Raw genomic sequence first — 22332 nt, forward strand, 5'->3', positions numbered from 1 at the left:
TAGGTACATAGGACAGTGGACACTAGGCTGGCATTCTGGAACCAGAAATGTAGTCGAGTCCCGATCACAAGTCAATCGCAAGTTCAGTCACAAGAAACAGTGTATGAACAATAACAACGGAATGCCTTTGTTGAAGCTCATTTGAATAGCTTGTGAGTTGAATTGGGACTGGAGGACTTGTGACGGACTTGCAGGGACTTGTGACTTCTTCCCTGTCTGGAACTAGCAGAAACCTCAAGCATGCCATTTGTCCCACACACCAAAGATATCAAAGATTTGACAAACACGCTGTAGTTAGTGCAAAATACATCCATGAAAAATCCGACAGTAACACCGACATAAAATTCTTGAGCACCATACGACTTCAAATAACTGCTCCGTATTGCTATTTGATTTCAACAAGAAACATCTGAGATAATCATACAAATAACATGCACCACCGTGCCGCAAACCCAATGGGCTCCGTGCGCAAGTACCCCTTCAACGGCCAGAAAAGGAGAGTTGGGGGTGACCTAGACTGGTTCCCGGTCCATCCACTGCGTATTTCGAAAGATCCAAAGTTGTTGTGGGCGGGGATTAGTTTGGGAGACCACCGCAAGTTTAATTTGAATGTATTCGCGACCCGACTTTGCCTGACACTCACGCGCGAAGATGCTTTGGCTTAGCTTTGCGAACCTTCAGGATAAATAAGTCGTACGTACTATGCGCGGGAACCAGTGCATTTTACACACTTGGTGTCCCGTCCAAGGGGCTCTATCGAAGAGGTAAAAAGGCGCCCTCTGTTGTTGGCGCACGCAGCTCTTAATCACTTGTTATTCTACCTACAGAGTACAAACTCATTTTGAAATTGCTACATGTACGACAGTCCTGATTTAACTAGTTTTGGTTTTGATCTTGACCAATAAATCACACACCTGAATTTCATTTGGATGAGTTTATGAACATTACATAAATAATACTTCAGTTGCAGCAGAAACTTTGAAATATACAGTTGTAATATTGATAGTCATTAATACTGTACTTACAAATGACAACTACATGTACATGTACAAGTAAGTCTGATGAACAGACTTGTTAAATACTCACAAGTCATCACAAATCATCAACATCTGAACATAGGCATTCCTTTGTCAATGTAACAACTTGTCTATATATATTTATCTTCAAGTAAACTTGAATCCTCGATCCTGATTGGTCGATCCATGCCAACAACGGTGTAGTACCCACCTTGTCTGTACAATGCGAGCTTGAAAAAAAAAAAGCACCAAAAAAAAAAAAAAAAAGCCCGTCGCCGCATCAATTCTGGAACTTCGGTCTGACCAGAGACCGACTATTTATTTTTTTGGCCTGATATATGTAGCTTCAAAAACTTCTACGCCTTCACCAATTTTTTTTTTTAATTTAAATTCCTTTATGCCTCAACTTACAAACACATACAAGTTTCATGTCGTGTCCACAAAACATGAATAAAATGTACATGTAACTCCACGCAACAGTCACATAAATATTATATACAGATTTCAGACCCCATCATTTTCAGCCATCACTTACACATGCAATATAAAATGTACTTTTCGTTAATATGAACCACGCACAAAGTGAGAACAAACACACCAACCCCTAAATTGACATTAAGCCTGCACTAAGTGCCATCTGAATGTACTTGCTTGGATTAATCCATCAAATATTTCAGGGAGCAGACCTAAATCTTTTCGGGTACGCAGTGACCTGTTAGGTCCTTATGAGGATTGTCCCCCAATATTCACCTTCAATACTGCACCAGTGTTTAACTGGCCAAATGTTCACGGCTAAGAAACCTCAATTTGCAATGGCAGGCGGTAACTAACGTCACTCCCCACTCTCACCAGAGGGTGACTGGTCGTCAGCTAATTCCGTCGCCGGTTGCTGTGCTGAGTCCTCTGCCTGGGTTTCTCCCTGGGGTTCCCCCACCGTTTCTGTCACCGGTTCCGCTTCTGGGTCTGCTGTTGTCTCCCCTTCTGGCTCTGGTGTTGTCACCGGTTTTGTCGCGGTGTCTGCCTGGGTATCTGCTCTCTCCTCTGGCTCTTTGTTGCTCGCTTCGTGGAACGCTAGCACCTCGATGAATTCACTCTGGAAGTTACGCTTAGCAGAAAGCGGCTGGTTGCCATACGTCCGGCAAGCTTCACTCCAGCCGTTGGATATATCGCTCTCTAAATGCAGTCCCTCGCCATCACTACAATTCATAAAAATAAAAATAAACCAGACGAGCGTATCAAAAAGTTACAAGGAACAGGTCGGTGCAGTGGTCCTTTCCTCAGCTTCCGCCTTGGGCATTTTTGGAGGATGCACTGTGTCAAGGTCTCGGGCATATTTGCTACGATGCAACCTCACTCCTGCAAAATCCTCCAACTGCCTCCATGTGAAAATTGCATACAGCATCATTCCTCCAAATCATCCATTATTTCTTGAATGTGGTCCTTGGAGGGGTGGCCACTGCCTCAATCCTGCAAAAATCCTTTGACAATCACTGTTAATATGTTGAGGCAGAGCCAGTGACATCCTGGAGCAGTGCGGAGAATTTCAAGTATAAGCTAGGCCTACATTTATGCACGGCTGAGTATTAACAACACAAGGTCCGGCCCAAGACCTTGACACAGTGCATCCTCCAAAATCAGCCGCACATTTTTTGCCATTATTGCCTCATTCCTGCAATATCCTTCATTGAAGGATTTGGGAAGGTTAAGATTAAGGCTCCTTTGTGTTTCTGAATTCAGAGATAAGGCAAAGTTGAAAACGAAGCCACGTTTTGAAAAAAAATCCTCTTGGACTCACCCTCCGCCAATGGACAGCAACTCTCTCGTCCCCCGCATGAACAACTGGCTGGCTGTGTCCACCGGTCCCTTGTCCGGTCTGTCGCTCAGCCCCACCCAGGGGAATTTCTGCTCCCAGGGCGTGATGGAGAAGAGAAAGCTCTCACCGTTGCCAAAGTAAGATGTCTTCAGTTCGGCGCTGTTACGAGTGCTCCATGGACAAGACAGGTATGCCCCAAAGATCTGAAGAAAAAAGGGTTTCATTTTAACAAAATGTGTGGATTATAGTAAAGGAATAAATATGTGCTTGGTCGGTTTGAAACAAGTGCATTTAAAACCAGCTAGGGGCCTGGTCGCAGATAATGGCCCTAGCAAGCAGAAGGTGAGGGCCTCCGCGACCAGGCTCTTGACCAATAGGAATGGGTAACCTCTTAGGTATTTATGAATGGGTTATAAAGGTTAGCCCTAACCGAGGCGAAGCCGAGAGTGCTATGCGCCCCGAGGGGGTTAAAAACGGCAAATACCACATCACAGCAGTCAACAATTGTTTTGTTCTATCGTGCCAATAACTCAAAAAAGATAAATGGTTGTAAAAAACTGTGTGAGATAACTGAAGGTTCTGATGTCCTGCCAGACATGAGACTGAGCGTTTGACATGCAGTTCTCATTGCGCAAAGCTAGCGCACTGGCAGGTTCCACACGCGTACGCAATGAACGCAGTGCAATATCGCCCTCAGTGTGTGACATGCGTTTTGATTATCTAGACACATGGCTGTCCTAGACCAATGAAATTACAATATCCAAGCACACGATATAACAAAGCTCTTTGTCAGGACCTGGGCCCAATTTCACGGCGCTGCTAAGCGCAAAAATGTGCTTAGCACAAACAAATCTGGCTTATCAAAGCAGGTTACCAGCCAAAACTCCATGTGATTTTTATGCTAAGCAAACAACAGCTAAGCAAACAACAGCTGAAGACTAATCATGAGCAATATACATGTACATCACATGGAGTTTTGGCTGGTAACCTGCTTTTATAAGCCAGATTTTTTTGTGCTAAGCAAATTTTTGTGCTTAGCAGCGCCATGAAATTAGCCCCAGGCTGCTGTTAGTCTTTTTGGCTATGCTTGGCAAAATAGTAAAAAATGGTGAATACCATGTGACAACTTTTCAAACAGTTCATATTTTGTCTGCAGGAATGCCAGGAACTGCGAAATATTTTGCTCACCTCATTATCCAATGTTTTGACAAGAAGAATGGTCGGTTCTTCGTCCTCACACCTGGGAAAATTCACAGATATAAATGGTTTACCTTTTCATTTGAAAGAATATATCGGGACGATATATTTTTGGGTAGTTCGAAAATATATTTCTTTACTCAACATGTTGAAAGAGTTACAAGGAACAGAGTTCCTAAACTAAAAGGCTATTTCTGATGAGTCTTAGGTCAGGTACCCGCCCCGGCACGTGACCACAGTGGGAAGAATGCCTCCCATTTCCGAAAATGTCAGAAGTTTGCATTTTGTCGACACTCTTGGATAGCGCCTAAGGTATTACCAGGCATAAAATAGGTCTGATTTACCCTCCATGCTTATTAAAAAATTTAAGAATGAGTTGATAATTAATATTCATTGCCTGCATTTAAAAAACCTGAAATTCAATGACGATTTTGTGCATCAAGTATGCACTCGGATTGTACGAGGGGTGAGCTTTGCTGGATCACGTCCTATTTTGAATCTGACGACGGTTACCTAGTGCCTAGGGGTATTCCAAAACTCTGATTCATCTCCATTTCGCTTCGCCATCTATTTGCGATCCTTAACTTTAAAGATTCCAGCTCAACATCAGTCATTGTTATCGTACAGAAATATCAAACCGATGAAGCAAGTGGCTTTTTAAATTTTTTTCATTTGATCGGAAGTTCGGAACATTAAAAGCTTTTAATGATAAAACCAAGCCTGAAACAAAACCGAGCTTTGAGAAAGGCGCATCATGGTTTATTTTTAGCCACGGGGATTGCCTGACCTAAAATTTGTCAGAAATAATAGTTAGAATCTTTTGGTGGGCAACCAGATTACAAGGAATACAAAGATTTTAATTTGAACTTGTGTGATCACCTATTTTTTACACAAGTAACCACAACAATGGAGTGTCATCGCCTAGCGGTTAAGAGCACCGGACTCATGTTCTGGTGTTTCAGAGGCAACAGTGGCGTGGGTTCGAGCCCTGGCCCGGACACTTGTGCTCTTAAGCAAGACACTTAACCATTATTGCTTCATCCTTCGGATGGGACGTAAAGTTGTAGGCCCCGTGTGTTGTATAATGCACGTAAAAGAACCCAGTAAACACTTATCGCTAAGAGAAGGGGTTTGCCCCGCTGTTTCTGGCCTCCTGTATAAACTCCCACGCGGAGTATTTAGGACAAGAAGCAACCAAGAACCAAGAAAAAAATTTGTAAGAACACTGACGAATGTTGAATTTCCAAATGGGGAACACACGATGTGCACAACTCATTCAATGACAGTCCGAGGGTATGTTTTTTAATTTAGTTGCCAGTACATCGGCAAGAAGGTAACTCACATGTTGTAGAAAGTGCTGAGACTGATGCCATTTTCGGCCGTGGTGAAGACGATATGAGGTTGTTTGAGCGCCATTCTGTCCGGAAGCCACCTCCAAAGAGATTGAAGCTGGAGATAAAGAATACAGACAGAATCATCTACATGCACTAAGAACGAATCAGAAGTTTCTGGTGTTAAAGGGAATATACATCATTTGCTTTTGCTGTAATTTTCAGAAATGGATGGAATTGGGGGGTTGGAAATATATAGCAAATATAGTTACACTGACTTTTTGAGGTTTTGGGTTCGAAAATGCTATAAAAACCAAGAAAAACAATCATTTTCCTGTAGTCTGGTTCCCTGACCCATTTAAGAAGAAACAGAGCAGTTGACATATATTGGAGAATTGTAAGGTCAGGGAACCAGTCTTGCTGGCTTGTACCCGTTTATAGGTGTGTAATCGATTGCAAACAAGTGCGATGGCCAATGGGGGCCAGTATTTGAAAAAAAAGCCAGTTTTTTCCAACGCTGATCGGCCGATCAGCGTTGGAAATTGATACAAAAATACCACTTTTCTTGAAAATGACAGTATACCAGGTGCCATGATTTTACAGGATGCTTTACACTGTCATTCACTAACAGTCCAGCAAGGTATTTCAAAATGATTTGGTAGTTTTATTTTTTGATGTTTGCAAATGTTGTAATTTCCCTTTAATACGCATATCATAACTGAGTTGAGAAGCTATAACTGACATCACCGGATTATGCCATCTGGAATACTGGAAATTTCAAAAAGGTATTTGGATGCAATCAATACCTTTCTGATAAATTTTTGAGTCCCTGAATTTGTTCACTTAACCATGTTAACCCCGGGCTAATTTTTGGGATTTAACAGTATGGTCATCCCCCCATCCCCACTTGCCAACACGGATTTACGCCACTGTGAATGTTTTTTTTCTCCGCTGATTTTGCTGAAGGAATAGTTTTGCTAAACAATACTTCTTTGCACAGAACTTCCTTGGAGTTAGATCCTGTACCTGCTTGGGATTGATAATGGAAGAATTAATCTCATTTAGCACCACCGCCATTCCTTTATTGGTGTTCTTGACCGGTGGCACCATGCCCGAGTCTCGGATGTTCTGCTTGAATTTGGTGTGGTACGTGTCGATGACAGTACGGGACAGCCCTCGGAACTGGAAACCCATCTGGACAAAGATTAGTTCAAAATAAAAATGATTGCTGCAAATCAAGGAAAAGATTACTAGTTATAATTGCCTGCAGTAAACACGCATGTGCATTAGATTCCCCATTTTGTTGGGGGGAAGGGAGATTTTGGGATGTGGCCTCGATGTTGTTACTGACGGTTCGTGGATGATATTGGTTGGTCGTGATAATGCCCTCTCGCAGCAACGGGCTACTGCGGCAGCGGGTTATAACAACATCTAGCTCCTTGACTACCTGACGAACAGCAGAGCATTCTGTCGATAACGTTGACTTTAGTTCGGTTCTTTTCAGAACCATAAACTTACTCTTTATCATTTCTTTAGTAGAAATAACATAGGTGGGAAACTACCCAGTGAGCACAAGAGGGTTGGCCCAGGGCTGGCCCAGGGCTGGCCCAGTCCCGGCAGAACCCGGCAGGCAGGGCTGGTCCAGGCCTGGCATGCCACAGCTGGCCCACCCCTGGCAAGCCCTGGGCCAACCCTTGCCACCCTTGGTCCGGGCCTGTTATTGCTCACCCGGGCCAGACTTGGGCCAAGGCTGGCTAGCCAGTGGCAGCCAGAACTGGCCCAGACCTGGCAACTGGTCAGCCCAAGGCTGGTGCACACCCGACTGGGCCCGACCTGGGAACAGGACTGGCTAGCCAATGGCAGCCAGAACTGGCCCAGACCTGGCAGCTGGTTGGTCCAGGGCTGGCTGTTATAACACTACACTGACAATTGGAGCAGTTGATCCTTTGAACTTACTGTCAGCAAGACGTCTGCGCTGACCGGGATGTGCTGAGCAAAGTGCCGAACGCCGGATGCGAAATCACGGGATTGTGCAGCCTTGTTACCTGACGGGGGAAAAAAAAAACAATGAAATATTTGTAGCTTCAAAGTTTGAATGTCTGAAGTTTGAACTTCCATTTTACATTTTAATGCTTAATTTTGTAACAAACTGACATGTGATTGATGATGTAACGAAAGAGAAATGTTAACTAATGTTTCACTTATTCATATTTTTGTTTCAGATCAGATTTAGCATGGCATCTGACTGACTGCACTCAAACAAGTACAAAAGATGTTGCGAGGTCATATTATTACAGAATTCATGCTTATCAATCTGTCAACATTGTTTTTTATCTGCGGGATTGCAGCCCAACAAATCATCATGTCTCCCTGAATAGTCCGTAATTAGTCTGTAGTTTGTAACAAAAGTTAACATCGTCTATTGCTCCTACCGGGTACATATTTTGACCGAATTCAATCAAACTTTGTCAAAAGTATCATTAGCCCAGCCCAAACATGTCACGTGACCAAACTGGGGTCAAAGGTCATCAGGAGGTCAATGGGGTCAAAAAGCTAAAAAAAAAAATTTTTAAACCAAAACACTACTCCTTCCCCAGAAATTGCATGGCACAATCACATGACTCGTGCATTAACACAAATTTGTGATTATAAACACATGTTATCGTGATTATAAACACACATTGGAAGGGGCGAGTGTTGTAAAGCACCTTGCTCCAAAATTTACCATAATTTTACCGTAAAAAAAAAATAGATCAGTCAAATTCTTTGTGCAACAGGTTTAAATTGTTCTGAGAAAACAGTGATATGATAAATCACTTTTCTAAAACAAAAATCATTGCTACATATAGGTCGTAATGATGTACATGTACATGTAAAAAAAAATTGTAATAATCTGGTTAATGGTAGGTAAGATCATTGCATTTTGTGCACTATTTTACTTTAAAGCAACAAAATTGCTCATAATCTTAACAACTACATTTGTACCTTGTTAATATATTAGCTCAATTTACAAAAATCTGAGAAAATGTATTGTTTTTTTGTCTTGTAAGTAAGTGGATTCTGATTCAAAACATGCTTTGACTAATTTTTAATTGCACCCCCTCATGTATATGCACATTGTAAATTCCCTAATTATGGGTACACTTTTTAAAATCACCTTCAAGGAAACTTTTCTTCCAACACCACCATTTCATAGGAAATAATTTTACAGCACATTTGGTGCCAGTTTCTTCTTTCACTTTGTGCAAGCTTTTCCTCTTAAAGTCAGTAGGTTCTGTTCCAGGTAATTACCAATATTCATCATTGCCGATAGAATTAACTCATGAAACTAAAACTAAAATGGCCGTCTGTTTCATTTCTATTTTAGTTTCGTTTAATTACGTACAACAAAACGTAAGCTTCTCTAAGCAGTGATGCAATCTTGGATGCATAAAATAACTTTCACTTCAAAATCACAACTACATTTGACTTCATTACTTTCCTAGGTTACAAAAATAAAACAAACTGAAAAAAGAGGCAAGAAAGGGGAAACTTTTGCTGTCAATTCCGGAAAGAGAATTTTGTTTTTGGTTTTGTTTCTTATTTCCATAATCTACTTTCCTGGTTATGGTACACGATGTACAAGAGTAATCCAAAGTGTACATCAAAATCCAGTCCTATGTACAAATTACCAATTAAGCTGTGAGTTCATATAGGCATGCAACTGGGAATTTAGAAAAACAAGTGGTCTACGTACTGCACGTGTTGCCCCTTTTATACTTTATGTTCTTAACCAAAGTAAAAATGTGCGTATTTTTAAACGACCTCAAACGACCCCTTGATGACCTTTGACCTCCAATTTTGGAAGACTTGTGATTAACCCCAACCAAAGGATCACTCCTTCCAAGTTACATTAAAGGGAATGTACATCATTGGCTTATGCTTTAATTTTCAGAAATGAACTATTTGAGGGGTTAATATAATATAGCAAATTATTGTTACACTGACATGTTTGAAGTTTTGTTTTCGAAAATGCTGGAAAAACTAAGAAAACCAAAAATGTTCAAGTAGTCTGGTTCCCTGACTCCACTGAAGATGAAATGGATCAATTTATAGATGCCGGAAAATTGTACGCTAAGGGAACCAGTCTATCTGACCTGCACCCATTCATGAACATAAAACCAATTAGCAAACAAAATTGGACTGAAAAAATTGTAAATTTGGAGCAGTAGTGAAAAATAGTTCGGTTTTTCCTACGGTGGTGGGCCTACCACCGTTGGAAATGTAAACAAAAATACAATTTTCTTGAAAATGACTTCACACCAGGTGCCATAATTTTACAGGATGCTTTAGACTGTCATTTACCAACATCCTGTAACGTATTTCGTAAAAACTTGGTCATTTTATTTTTCGATGTTTGCAAATGTTGTATTTTCCCTTTAAAATCCATCAAATTCTGTAGACAAAGAAAAATTTGAAGCATATTTAAAGTATATGACCTCTAATGACCCCTACATGACATCAGTAATCCAATAAAGAATTGTGTACTGTGTTTCCACACAAGGGTCATTGCATCCAAGTTTCATCAAAATCCATGAAAATCTTTCACATCTTAGATTTTGAAAGTGCTACAGGCAAAACTTCATTCAAAAATTGGTCCTGCCATTTGGGGCTTTTGTTTTTTATTACTCACCCTGTATACTCTTGTCCTTTTCAATTCCACATGATTTTCTCATTTCTTTCAAAAGGCTTTAAATTGTATAAAGCAAATATTAATTGTCAAATCAGGTTTTGTTCGTACCTTTCCTCTTCTTGTTGAAAAGCTGGAGTATTGCCAGAGAAACACGATAGAAGATCTTCAAACCTTCCATGAGATAAGCGTCAATCACCCGGACCTAACACGCACCAAAAATATGGTCATGTACAAGTTGATGAATCTGTATAAAAACTATATCTCTTGATTCTTTCATAAACAATGACAGTTGGTAGCATAGTTATTTGACATATTTTGTCTCTGAAAAATTGAAGTAATTGATAAAAATGAGTGAGGTCTCAAAAGGTCTTGAAAAGGTTTCAACTACATGTGTACAACACTGCTGTCTGACTGATCTCACCAGGTGTGTGAAGGGAAGATCCTCCAGGATCCACCAGATCCAGTCCTTGTAGACAAGCCCTGGCTCCATGCCCTGTTTAGCAATCAAAGAATGGGCCTGATTCTGGAATGACACAGACGGTGGGGGAGACAAACAAACAAACACACACGTGCAAATCAAACAAGTCGTGCAGGTGATTTCAACAACGAAAAACATAAAACAGTGACACAAACAGTGAAATACCATGAACCCGATGTCAACTAGTTCATTAAGTGCAACCAGTGCTGATTATAATGGAAACTCAAAGCTATACGAAAAGTAACTGGTGTAATTATAGTTGAAAAACATACTTGGTTGAAAGATAGTAGTGGGACTAAATTTCCTGTGAAATTATTCTTTCTGGCAAGCTGTCATTTTAAAGTGGTCAACGAAAGAAGGCCTTTCCCATCGGTGCTTTTTAAGACGCACCGTAGGAATTTCTAATTAGTAGTTTGTTTTGTTATTCGGCAAAGCGTGCGCAAGCATTGGCACGATGCACACACGCGTGCGATTGCTATAATTTGCCGGGTCAGTGCGCCACATCGCGTGGCTGCAATCAGCTCATGAATGTCTCAGACACTGAATTCAGGCCCAATTCAAAACATGATTCAGCAACTTTTGATTTGAAATTGAGATCCTAGAATGTTGTTTTTCTCGGAATATACAGCTGATGCTGAGCTGAAACTTCATCAGATTAGGTGTTCAGTACCTTTCTTTAGATTTTGAGCACTTTTATTGCTTCAAACGAACAAAATGCACAAATTACAAATGATGGACAATATCTTTAAGACTCAACTTGCTATCATCATCAGTATTAATTTTAGCATGCCATGCAAAGTGCAGTGTTCAATACAGAGGTGAAACACGACCAACAAAACACCCCAAACAATTAGTACACTGGCCACCACCATTTACATGATTTATGTTAAGTTTACATATACAGTGTATGAACTCCATGCATAAATGTGATACGTTCAAGCTACGTGAGTCATTTGTCGGGAATTTTCATTTGGAGATACAGGCCAAAATAGGACCACTTCATCACATCACTTCATCACACCTCTTGGTGTTCCGACTTCCATAATTTTTTAACTAAAGTTGGTACCAGCATGCAGTTTTCACAGCAGTAATGCTGAGATTGTGCTCTTTTCAAATCTGTAATAAAAATTGTTTTGACCGGGTGGACAAACGACTCATTTGGCTTGATCGCATCACAAATATGGCGCTTTGTTACCACTTGGTGAAACATACCACAAAACCCCAAACAATCAGTAGACAACCAAAGTGTACGAACTCCTTGCATGCATGAATGGCGCTTCATGACTGCTCAGAAAAGCTCCATGGACATGGCCCTTACAGAAATTCTGGCAAGCTTGTCACAAGCTTGCTCATGATAAGCTTGCTCATGTCAAGCTTGTGGACAAGCTTGCGGACAAGCTTGCGGACAAGCTTGCGGACAAGCTAGCGAACAAGCTTGTCTGCAAACATATACATGTTAGTGCATGTTGACAATTAACTGGCACAGGCGGAGACACATTGTGCATGCGCTTTTGATCATGCGCCCTATTCACTGGCCTGAAAAATATTGCAAAATGTAATTTGTTAGCATTTTTGTTTGATCAATTTGATCTGGCGATGCCCATGTGTACATGGTCGGTAAAGAAACTCCTTAGGTTAACATTTCCCAGACAGCTTACGGCAAATTTCTTGGCCAGTTTGGTGAAGCTGCCCCGGAAGGCTTCGTACTCCACCCAGCTCTGGTCCAGGTATTTGTACCGCTTGCTCCCCAGCAGGGCCGCGAGACAATCGAACGCCCGCTCCGCGTCCATGTAGTGCAGCAAGAGTGCGGCCACGGGATGCAGGAGAGGGCAGTAGTTGATGTCCGGTCGGGTGTGGGCCAGGACGCACAGGAGACGTCTCAGCTGGTCTTGACCGGTTGCTGTCAGACGGTAAGTGGTCAGGTGGTCCTCGTTGCCAAAGGTCTGGTAGTCAGGGTTGGCATTCTCATCTGGGGAGAAAACAATGAGGAAAACAAATTTTGAAAAATGGCAAACTCTATTATTTTTTGCCTGTTCATGTACATTACATTTGAAGCTTTAGTCAGAAGCTTTATTTTTGTTTGTTAATTTTACTTGTAGTGTCATGTCAAATAATGAGATGTTCATCATTTATCATGTTTGATGCCACATGTTCAAAACCGCCTTCTTTGTGAGGAGTGCTGTGGCCTCGTGGTTAAGGGCACTGATTCCTGGTCTGTGGGTAAAGCTGCAGGTTGTGAGTTCGAGTCCTGGCGGGGTCATGCTGCGTGTGCCCTTGGGCAAGGCACTTTGTCACTCATTGCTTCTCTCCACCCAGGAGTAAATGGGTACCTGTGAGGGCAGAGATGGTTATTGTGATTGAATTAGCTGCCTTGCGCCTAACAGGCTGCATCGAGCTGTATACTCCCCAGGGAGCTGAGATGGTATTTGGAATGTTTCATGGGCCCAATGAGCAGGGGTAATAATGACGTAACGCCGTGAGCACCAGTACCTGGTGGATATGTGCGCTTTATACATTTTGTAAATATCCACTATTATTATTATTATTATTATTATGTATACACGTACAAATATCACTATACAAGTAGTACAGACTAGTGCATATTGACAATCAACTGGCACAGAGATTTTTTTATTGACAAATGACATTAAGAATATTATAATGCCATATTGTGTCTGGGATACTGTACAATTTTGTATCAATTGACCTTCTACAAAAAAAAAAACAGCTGTAAAAATGACTACCAGTATCAATACACTGGGTTGCATGTAATAAATTTCCCATTGGATTAAATTGCCAAATTAAGGAGACTAGGGATATGAATAATTGACAATAACCGTAGCCGGTTCTGGTAGAGTGGATGTTGTATCTGCTAATTATCGATATAGTTTGCCTGAAATTTGTAATTCCCTACCTCAGGATGTTAGAAATTATGTTGATTCTTCTAGAATTGTTTTTGTTAAACATGTCAAGGAATTTTATTTGTCAAAATATGCAAATTTGTGTGTGTACGAAACCCAATTGCTATTCAGGTCTTCAATTAGCGCAGAGGCAGTAAGGAATTTAAGGTTTATAACAAATACATGAAACACCTTGGTCTATTTTTATTTTTTTTTAAATTTTGCCCATATTTTTCCTTATGTTTAAAAACCTTGCAAAGTTTGTCCATGTCCACTGTGTGTTACATGTACATGTATCTACACAATGTAGAACTTCCTATTCACACTGTCATGACTGTAAATATGTACACATACATGTACCACAAAGTGTTAAACAATGTGTGAGAATGTTCTTGGATATTAGTTTCAGTTTTGAATGTCGGTTTTTTTCCCCCTGCAAGGCGTGCTTGGTAAAGAAACATGGTAGTTACATGTACTTCAGTTTGGGTAGTCCCTCAGTCATGCCAGTGATGTATGTATTGTGAATATTCTGAATTTTCTACTTAATATTCCGGTCTGTCCTTTGTATGAGGTATGAAATAGCTATAACATTTTATGCACCGCCATCTGTTTGTAAATTAAACTCCATCATGGAAGAAGGAACAAACAATAGGGCCTACTGCTTGACCATGTTGACACATGTACATTTATCTAACAATTAAAGCTCAACAGCAATCTGTAAACAGAGAATCTGAAGCCCCCTTTCCTAAAAAAAAAGTCCCAAAACCAGAGAGATAGTCCCATACATGTACATATTTTTGACCAGTGCCATTTTAAAGGGAATGTACAACAAATTTGCTTTTGCTGCAATTTTCAGAAATGAATGGATTTGGAGGATTAGAATGTTATATAAAAAATTGTTAAACTGACTTGTTTCACCGTTTGGGCTTGTAGATGCTGGAAAAACCAAGAAAACCAACCATGTTCTTGTATTCTGGTTCCCTGACCTCACTTAAGACCAAACGGAGCAATTTATAGACTTTGAGGAATTGTAAGGTCAGAGAATCAGTCTAGCCGGCTTGTACATGTACCCCTTCACAGGTTTGGAATCAATTGCAAAGAAAATGCGGAATAACTAAATATGACAAATTAGGGGCAGTTTTCGAAAAAAAAAGACAGTTTTCTCCAACGCTGGTTGGCTGACCAGGGTTGGAAAAATACAATTTTTCTTGAAAAGGTCAGGACACCAGGAGCCACAATTGTACAGGATGCTTTAAACAGACTGTCGTTCCCTAACAATCCAGTAAGGTATTTCGTGATAATTTGATCAATTCGTTTTTGGATGTTTGCAAATGTTGTACATGTTTCTTCCCTATAAAACATGAACAGGCCAACATGGTCTTATCATAAAAATACCATTTTGTCAACAACCTGTGGCCTTGAGGCCAACTTTAGGTTCAGATTTTGTAGTCTGATGAATCAAACTTGCTTCCTATGTGAGTTTATAACTTCCTCCTGTGGTGGTCGTCAAAAGCAATTAAACAGACCAGCCGCTAGTGGGACAGGGGAAACCTAGTCAAAAAATTGTCCAAATATTACCGAGACATAAAGTAAAAGTTTGTAGACCTTAGCATGTGACAAACAGAACGTGACTCTGGCAAGTGAAAAGTCGTTGCTGGTAGCAAGTGAAACTCCGGCGTTGTTGGCAATTTAACCAAATTTCAAGGTTTCTGTGAGTACTCCTAGAAAGAAACAGACATCTCTTATTTTTTAATAATCCGGATTTACCAGATTACACGTACGATACATATCCAGATCTGTTCAATTCACTGCCAATGAAAGCTCTGGATACAAGTTATAGGCCAACACGTACATTTAAAATGAACTTTAGGAATTCAAAGCATGCATGGTTAATGTGGATGGGTCATGCTATTAAGCATCAAAAAGCGAATGAAACTGAACACTGTATGCTTGTGATGAAATTGTACTGTCTGAACTTCTATCAAAATAAGAGGTACTCACAGGTACACTCTGATAATTAAAAAAGTTATCAAAATTGTAAAGTTTCCCTTAAGCGGGATCCACAGCAATTGTTTGTAATAGCGATCGGATAAAAATTAAGCAAATTTATACAAAATTAGACCTTAAAAAAAACTTACCTGAACTTTGGCCTTCGTCCCCAAATAAAGCTTTGGCCGTTTCTTTGTACACACTGCCCGCAGCCACAACGTTCCGCATGCAGATGTGATGCCACAGTTCTTTCCGCAAAATGTGCTCCTCTGGCCACTGGCCCTTGCGCACCAATTTCTTCAGTCGGACGGGGTCCTTGGGCAATGGTGGGCTCGGTGGGGAACCGTTTTCATGGGGACCGGCTGGGTCGTACAGGTCTTTTGGGGCATCCACCCACGGCATGAGGACTGCGGTGGTTGTGACAGACATGATGCCGTGGCTTCTTGAAAGAAAGTCTCCAAATGTGTTGAGAGGGCTGACTTTTTATCTGCAATCAACAAAAATGACAATTCAATAAATCGTGTTCGTTAAGACCTTTTGCAATGGAAAACAACATGGATTTTATACAAAGCATCCTCAAAATTTCCACAGAAATTACATGGAGTCCAGACATCTTGAAGTTATACCCAACTTTGTGATGTCATTTTTAATACCAGGTACCGGCAGGCATGCTTTGAGAAACAAAATAAAGTTGCATACTACCTGTACTTTGAAATCCAAAAAAGGCACAAAATATGTTTGTCCAAAGGCCGGTGGCACATGGGCCCACGGAACCTACAGATAAACGAATGTTCTGAGCTCCAGTACAAAATGCACTGAGCGGACTTGCCTTAATTGGTTAGACGCGTGATAACGGGCATTAATACCCACTGGCTTGCAATCGCAAATTTGTCCAGGTCAGCCATTGTGTTGGTTTTTTGCATGACATTTTAAACGTAAATATTCATAAAACTGTACCTACGCAAAACTACTCCTTACCTACATAATGTATGTAGGACAAAATTCGGAAAGATTTCCATATACGAAGTTCACTCAACACCCTGTGTACAAACCCTATGAGATTGGACTGAAAAATTCTAAGTGTTTTCTAAGAAAATGCTTGTATTTTCTCACTGCTCAAATTGACTTTGATGACATGAAATTGCTATCTGGGGGCTTGTTAGTCAATACAGAGGAAAATTAGTGAACTTCGTATATGGGAAATCTTTCCAAAAATTCTTCCCAAATTGTTTTAAAAAAAAATAGTTTAGGATATAACAGATGGTATTGTGCAGTTTTTGTCGTCATGGATGAAGTGTTTACCCGGAAAATAAACGTCAAATTTCGAGAACAGTTTACCCAAATTTCGTTTTTCATTAGGCTTTCATTAAAAAGTTTTAGACAGATGTGATTCCGAACCAATGAAACAAAAGCGACATTTCATTGTTCATTTTAAAGCTTACGATATTGTGCTCGGTGTTAACATGGTTATACAGTTATCACTTATCAGATTTCAATACTAAAGACCAGAAACGTAGACTCATGAATATTCAAAAATATAATTAGCTGGCTTGACAGACTTCAACAGACTTCGACACCAGATCCTGAGGGTAAATCGGATGTTTTTGTTGGGCAATGTTGGGTTTTTGGGTCAAAGACAAAATTGTGTCAACCGACTGATGCCGTTTAGCTTGAACCTTACTAAAGTACTATCGCCAGACTATGTATGTCCGAATGTTAAAAAGGCAATAAGTTGGGTCCAAGTTACTCGGACTAGCAATGACCTATCATTATCAACCAGCATCAGCATGATCAGAAAGCGGTAACATGTCCTAAAAAATGTAAATTTAGCACTCAGTAGCAGGGAAAATATTGAAGCATTTTATGATTTAGGCCTACTGACATGACTGAGAAAACACTTAGAATTTTTCTGATGTCCACGCATGGAATTCTTTCCATCGTGTATAGCCCCACTTGTGTGGCCTCGGTATTGCTGCGCTGTACGTTAGGCCACACGTCTGGTTTCCCAACTTACTGAGGAGTTTAGTTCGAAACTGGCGCACATGGCATGCATGGACTCCAGAAAGATGTCAAATTTCTCGAAAAATTTGAGGAAAGATTACCTAATCTACCTAGCCCGACTGCGTCTGGCCGTACAGTACTATCGCAAGCTCTGTAGTACGGCCAGACGCCCGATGCTTCCAAAAAGACTGAATTTTGTTGGCCGCCGATGTAGCGATTTTGCTACATCTTTCGATCGCGATTATCTTTTCATCCAGGACACAAATTTCGAAAGTTAAGGTTCGTAGTCGTAGAGCAACTCATACCTTTTCGAAAAAACGTTCTTTGGTCTCAATATTTTCATCCATCTGGCCACAAGACGAATTTCAGTCATCAGATTCCACAAATATCGTCCCCCATGCGATCCCCCATGCGATTTCAAAATGGCGGCCGCGCTGTAATGTATGCAATATGCAGGCGCGCCCGCGCAAACTCATGAATATGCATAAACAGTCTGTGACGTATGACCTCGTGTTTTTGGACGAGCGTGCGGCCCCGTGCGGGGCCATACGTCACGAGGTCATACGTCACAGACTGTTTATGCATATTCATGAGTTTGCGCGGGCGCGCCTGCATATTGCATACATTACAGTGCGGCCGCCATTTTGAAATCGTATGGGGGATCGCATGGGGGACGATATTTGTGGAATCTGATGACTGAAATTCGTCTTGTGGCCAGATGGATGAAAATATTGAGACCAAAGAACGTTTTTTCAAAAAGGTATGAGTTGCTCTACGACTACGAACCTTAACTTTGGAAATTTGTGTCCTGGATGAAAAGATAATCGCGATCGAAAGATGTAGCAAAATCGCTACATCGGCGGCCAACAAAATTCAGTCTTTTTGGAAGCATCGGGCGTCTGGCCGTACTACAGAGCTTGCGATAGTACTGTACGGCCAGACGCAGTCGGGCTACTAATCTACCCAGAGCGGAAAAGATGAGAAATCATAGAATACAACCATAAACAGTGGTATGTAAAACAAAATGCCAAAAAAGGGTGCGCCAGTGTTTGGACTAAACTCCTCAGTAGGTTGGAAAACCAGACGTGTGGCCGAACGTACAACGCAGCAATACGGAGGCCACACAAACAAGTGGGGGCTACATCGTGTGAATTTCGCATCGTGGGCCCCTGGCCCTGTTTTGTTTTAAAGTGGATTTTGTTCCCTTTTTGAACCAGGCCCCACAATACACGATCGCCTCTTTTTCCACCAGTACCATTACGCATACAATACTAACGTTATTACTCACATGACAGGAAGAGAAAGTGGTTCAACCTTGGAACTAGCATCAAAATCCAAAACACATTGTGAGAAGGGGGCGGGTTGTCAACAAGCTAACTTCGCAATCGCAGTTTTTCGGTAATAAATAACCGCAGTATCTGGGTCCGTCTGGTCCGATTCCGTTTTTAAACACTGTGGAAAGGGAGTAACAGCAGGTACCAGATCAAAGATGAGTGCATTAAATGCACAACAGAGGGCGCTACACACAAAAACTGGTCAAGATTTCAAGATTTTGCCGCTGATTTGAAGCATGCCGTGGTGTAGTTCAGGTAATGGAGAGATGTCACGGACGCTAGCGCTACCGTTTGAGAAACAACTAAAGGGTCTAAACCAGGGAAATATCCTTCAGCGGAAAAGCAAGTCTCATTTACAAATGATAATGGTGGGATCACCCATATATTTTTTATTCGTCCGATGCAATCGAGCTTATAATATGGTCCATGCGCACCCCTATAGACCTAGCCTACACACCCACGGCCCCCCCAACCCACTGTTCAGCGTTTATTCAACCCCCCCCCCCCCCCGTCAGATGGCGTTCAGTTTCTCCTAGTGGGGGGGGGGGGGGGGGGGGGCATGAGGGCGAGCACCTTTGAGTTTCTGCCAGCCGCACATCTACGTCAATTTCTTACCTATGGCTCCAAGAATGATACTTGGTTGTGCACACCAACTTGGCCATATAATAAGGCCCAGTGAGGGCCCCGGCTTGCTGGTGTTGCTGCTGTTGGGGGCGTCACCCAGTGCACGAGGACTAGGACAGCAGACAGTCGGAGGATGCCATTAAAGACAGAGCACAACAGTATGAAAGACAGAATTGCAAGTGTGTGGTACACCTGGGGGCAAATATGTCATATATGGCCGGCCGAAAAGGCAGGGTCCGCACCATGAATTTTCCCACAGTGAGTAGAGTTGTGCGTTGGTTCTCTCCTGTGCCACGATATTTTTTTGAGGCCCTCCGGTTTTCCTTCCTCCGGAAAAATCAGGCTGATCTCAGGCTGTACTCCGTGGTATATATGGGTCGATGTGGCTGGCTGCCAGAGGCGCCTTTATTACATGCCACTGCCAGCGGCTCGATCACGCCGCGTCCTTTGCAATTCAGCTTCTCAGCTGCGAGCAAGGATGATTTAAAAGCCTCCCAAATTATTATTACAATTATTATTAGGCTAAATGATAATGATAGGGCAACACTTTTTTCCCTAGTGGGGCCACACTAAATAATAGGGCCACACATAAAACTGTCGCCCTATTCTTAAGATCCCCTAGTCTCCTGATTTACTTGGTCAAGGCCGATTTGGAGTTGTCTGCTTGAAACCTTGGGTACTGTAGTCTTTAAAACTACACGGAATTGAAGACTGCAGCATGTCTGCTGGGTGTACGTGTACGAGCAGCTTGGAAGTTGTTGCGATTATGTTTGTCATTCGGGATATTTGCCCAATGGATCGACAGTTACATTTTGCATGAAATCTCCTGTGGACGGGAATTTTGTTTCCAACTATAAACCAAGTTAACAAGGAAGCAAAATGTCAAAACATGAAATCACCGGCTATTTGAAGAAAAAAAAATAGGTAACTCCCATCCCTGCGAAAATAAATGCCTAATTCCTGGTACTCATACACTCATCAGTGCGTAGGCATTAATTATCAAATTGAGGAAGTTTGCGAGAAGAAATATGAACTGAATAAAAAGACCGATACAAATAAATTGGACTTTGAAATAATTATAGAAATACACTCATCAGTGCGTAGGCATTAATTATCAAATTGAGGAAGTTTGCGAGAAGAAATATGAACTGAATAAAAAGACTGATACAAATAAATTGGACTTTGAAATAATTATAGAAATGAGTTTAACTCAAGTCAGCGCGACCGAAAGTAATAAAAGATATTCATAAATACCTCAGACAGTTTAGCTATTCCTATTGGTCGAGAGCCCGTCACGTGGCCGGTATTAAACGGATGATAAAGACATGGCTAGCTGGTCTTAAACACTTTTCCAGTGTCACAATAAAATGTGGACTCCTAAAAATCCAGTGCCTCTTACCGTTTCATTGGTTGAACGTTCACAATCCTCACGTAGGCATGCGCAACACTACAAGCGAGTCAGAATTTTATAGTTCTAAATTCAAAACGCAACGCCCCAGGTGCGTTCTGCGTGACATCGCGCAGAACATGTTACGCGCGCGTCAATCTCCATAAAAGGGTTGTTTACATCTTACTCGTCAGCTGAACACTCCATTATTTAGCTAGAGGGATGTTTCAAAAAGCATGAAGTGAACTTGTTGAACAAAATCGGGATTTTTTGAACGAATTATTTGAAAAATTTTTTACGGATAAGGTATTTATGAATAGGAATAAATATGTGCTCGGTCGGTATTTATCACTCGTTTAATACCGCTTAGAGTCTGGGTGCTGATAATTACCCTCGCCTCCGGCTCGGGTAATCATTATCAGCACCCAAACTCTAAGCGGTATTAAACGAGTGATAAAAACCTCCGGATCGCGGAGCACACATTTATTCCCTTATTAAACCTATAATAGAAATTACGGAAGCCCGTTAATGCCAAATTTAAAAATTGAAAAATATATTTATATTTGATTATTGTGTGATTCTTGATGTATAGTAAGGCACTATCATTGTAGTTACAAATAAAATTAAAATGGACCGGCCATGAATGTCCTTTTTTTTTGGTGGGGGGTGAAACTGGCGGGAAAAAACCTTATAAAAGCTAGGAAATGTAGTACGAAATTATGATTTGTTTAAAATTAGTAGTTTAGTAGAGTATCGATCGTATAATTGATGCACACAAAAATCTAGTGAGACCTAAACACATTATACAACTTCCCCTGCATTGTTACTGTGAGATGCAACATGAAGTCACGTGATTTATATTTGCCCATTTTCTGTCTGTTGTGTTAAAATAAACAAGCTCAATGGGATCTCGGAGGCCGCGGGCCAACGAATGCGTGTTCACCTTATTTTGAACTTTGACCCATAGCTGTAGGTCAGATGAAGAGGTCACCGTAAACATTTGTTAATGTTTGACGAAGGCCAACATGTTGACAACACTTTTGTCATTAAGGTTTTTTTTTTAATTTGCCCTATTTTGACCTTTGACCTCATAACTGTAGGTCAAACGAAGAGGTCACCACGGACATTTGTTTATGTTTGACTAACATGTTGACAACTCTACTTCTGTCATATGGGCTTATTTGAGCTTATTTGAGCTCCTTTGAAATTGGACATTATTTTGACCTTGACTTCATGATAACCTTTGACCCCAGTTTGTCATGTGAACCGTTGGGGCTGGGCTACTGATACTTTTGACCAAGTTTGGCTGAAATCGATCAAAATATGTAGGAGCAATTGACAATATACACGTTTATCTTATGGACTATAACTATAACTGACTAACTGACTGTAACTAACCAACCTACGGACTAACGGAGAAACGTTTGGTACTTGTAGAGCTGCTATATCCGCATCTAAAAAAAAAAACCAGGACACACATCATTCAATACTGGGAGCTATGAAACAAAAATCAATCACTTAAAATCCGTCAGCAAATCCCCCCCCCCCGGCAAAAATGCTACAGAAGTTTCCTCTCAATGTCAGCGTTTT

General features: G+C 41.2%; 1 protein-coding gene across 2 annotated transcripts; it reads right to left on the reverse strand.

Annotated features, from left to right (window-relative positions):
- Positions 1-1300: 1300 nt before the first annotated feature.
- LOC119723508 (GTPase-activating protein skywalker-like) lies at positions 1301-18851 on the reverse strand. Of its 2 annotated transcripts, none has more exons than XM_038194200.1 (11): positions 18686-18851; positions 15546-15883; positions 12166-12476; positions 10451-10552; positions 10138-10231; positions 7314-7402; positions 6384-6551; positions 5369-5475; positions 4018-4069; positions 2812-3032; positions 1301-2212 (listed from the first exon to the last, which is right to left on the reverse strand). In XM_038194200.1, exons 2-11 carry the CDS (start codon positions 15823-15825, stop codon positions 1849-1851), a joined length of 1788 nt encoding a protein of 595 aa, XP_038050128.1. In that variant the 5' UTR covers positions 15826-15883; positions 18686-18851; the 3' UTR covers positions 1301-1848. The 2 variants fall into 2 exon arrangements, with proteins under 2 accessions (XP_038050128.1, XP_038050129.1); XM_038194201.1 differs by having other exon boundaries at positions 1302-2212; positions 10451-10522; positions 18686-18850.
- Between the last annotated feature and the right edge of the window lie 3481 nt (positions 18852-22332).

The sequence above is a fragment of the Patiria miniata genome, unplaced genomic scaffold, assembly GCF_015706575.1.
Source record: "Patiria miniata isolate m_02_andy unplaced genomic scaffold, ASM1570657v1 HiC_scaffold_17, whole genome shotgun sequence".
In the NCBI taxonomy this organism is placed as follows: Eukaryota; Metazoa; Echinodermata; class Asteroidea; order Valvatida; family Asterinidae; genus Patiria; species Patiria miniata.

What these genes read in the sequence shown, in the direction of transcription:
- LOC119723508 (XM_038194200.1), bottom strand. Translation starts at nt 15,825, where the DNA reads ATGTCTGTCACAACCACCGCAGTCCTCATGCCGTGGGTGGATGCCCCA. An exon ending in GGACGAAGGCCAAAGTTCAG is followed by an intron (nt 12,477 to 15,545) that starts GTAAGTTTTTTT and finishes TTTTCTCCCCAG; the next exon opens with ATGAGAATGCCAACCCTGAC. An exon ending in TTTCAACAAGAAGAGGAAAG is followed by an intron (nt 7,403 to 10,137) that starts GTACGAACAAAA and finishes TTCCCCCGTCAG; the next exon opens with GTAACAAGGCTGCACAATCC.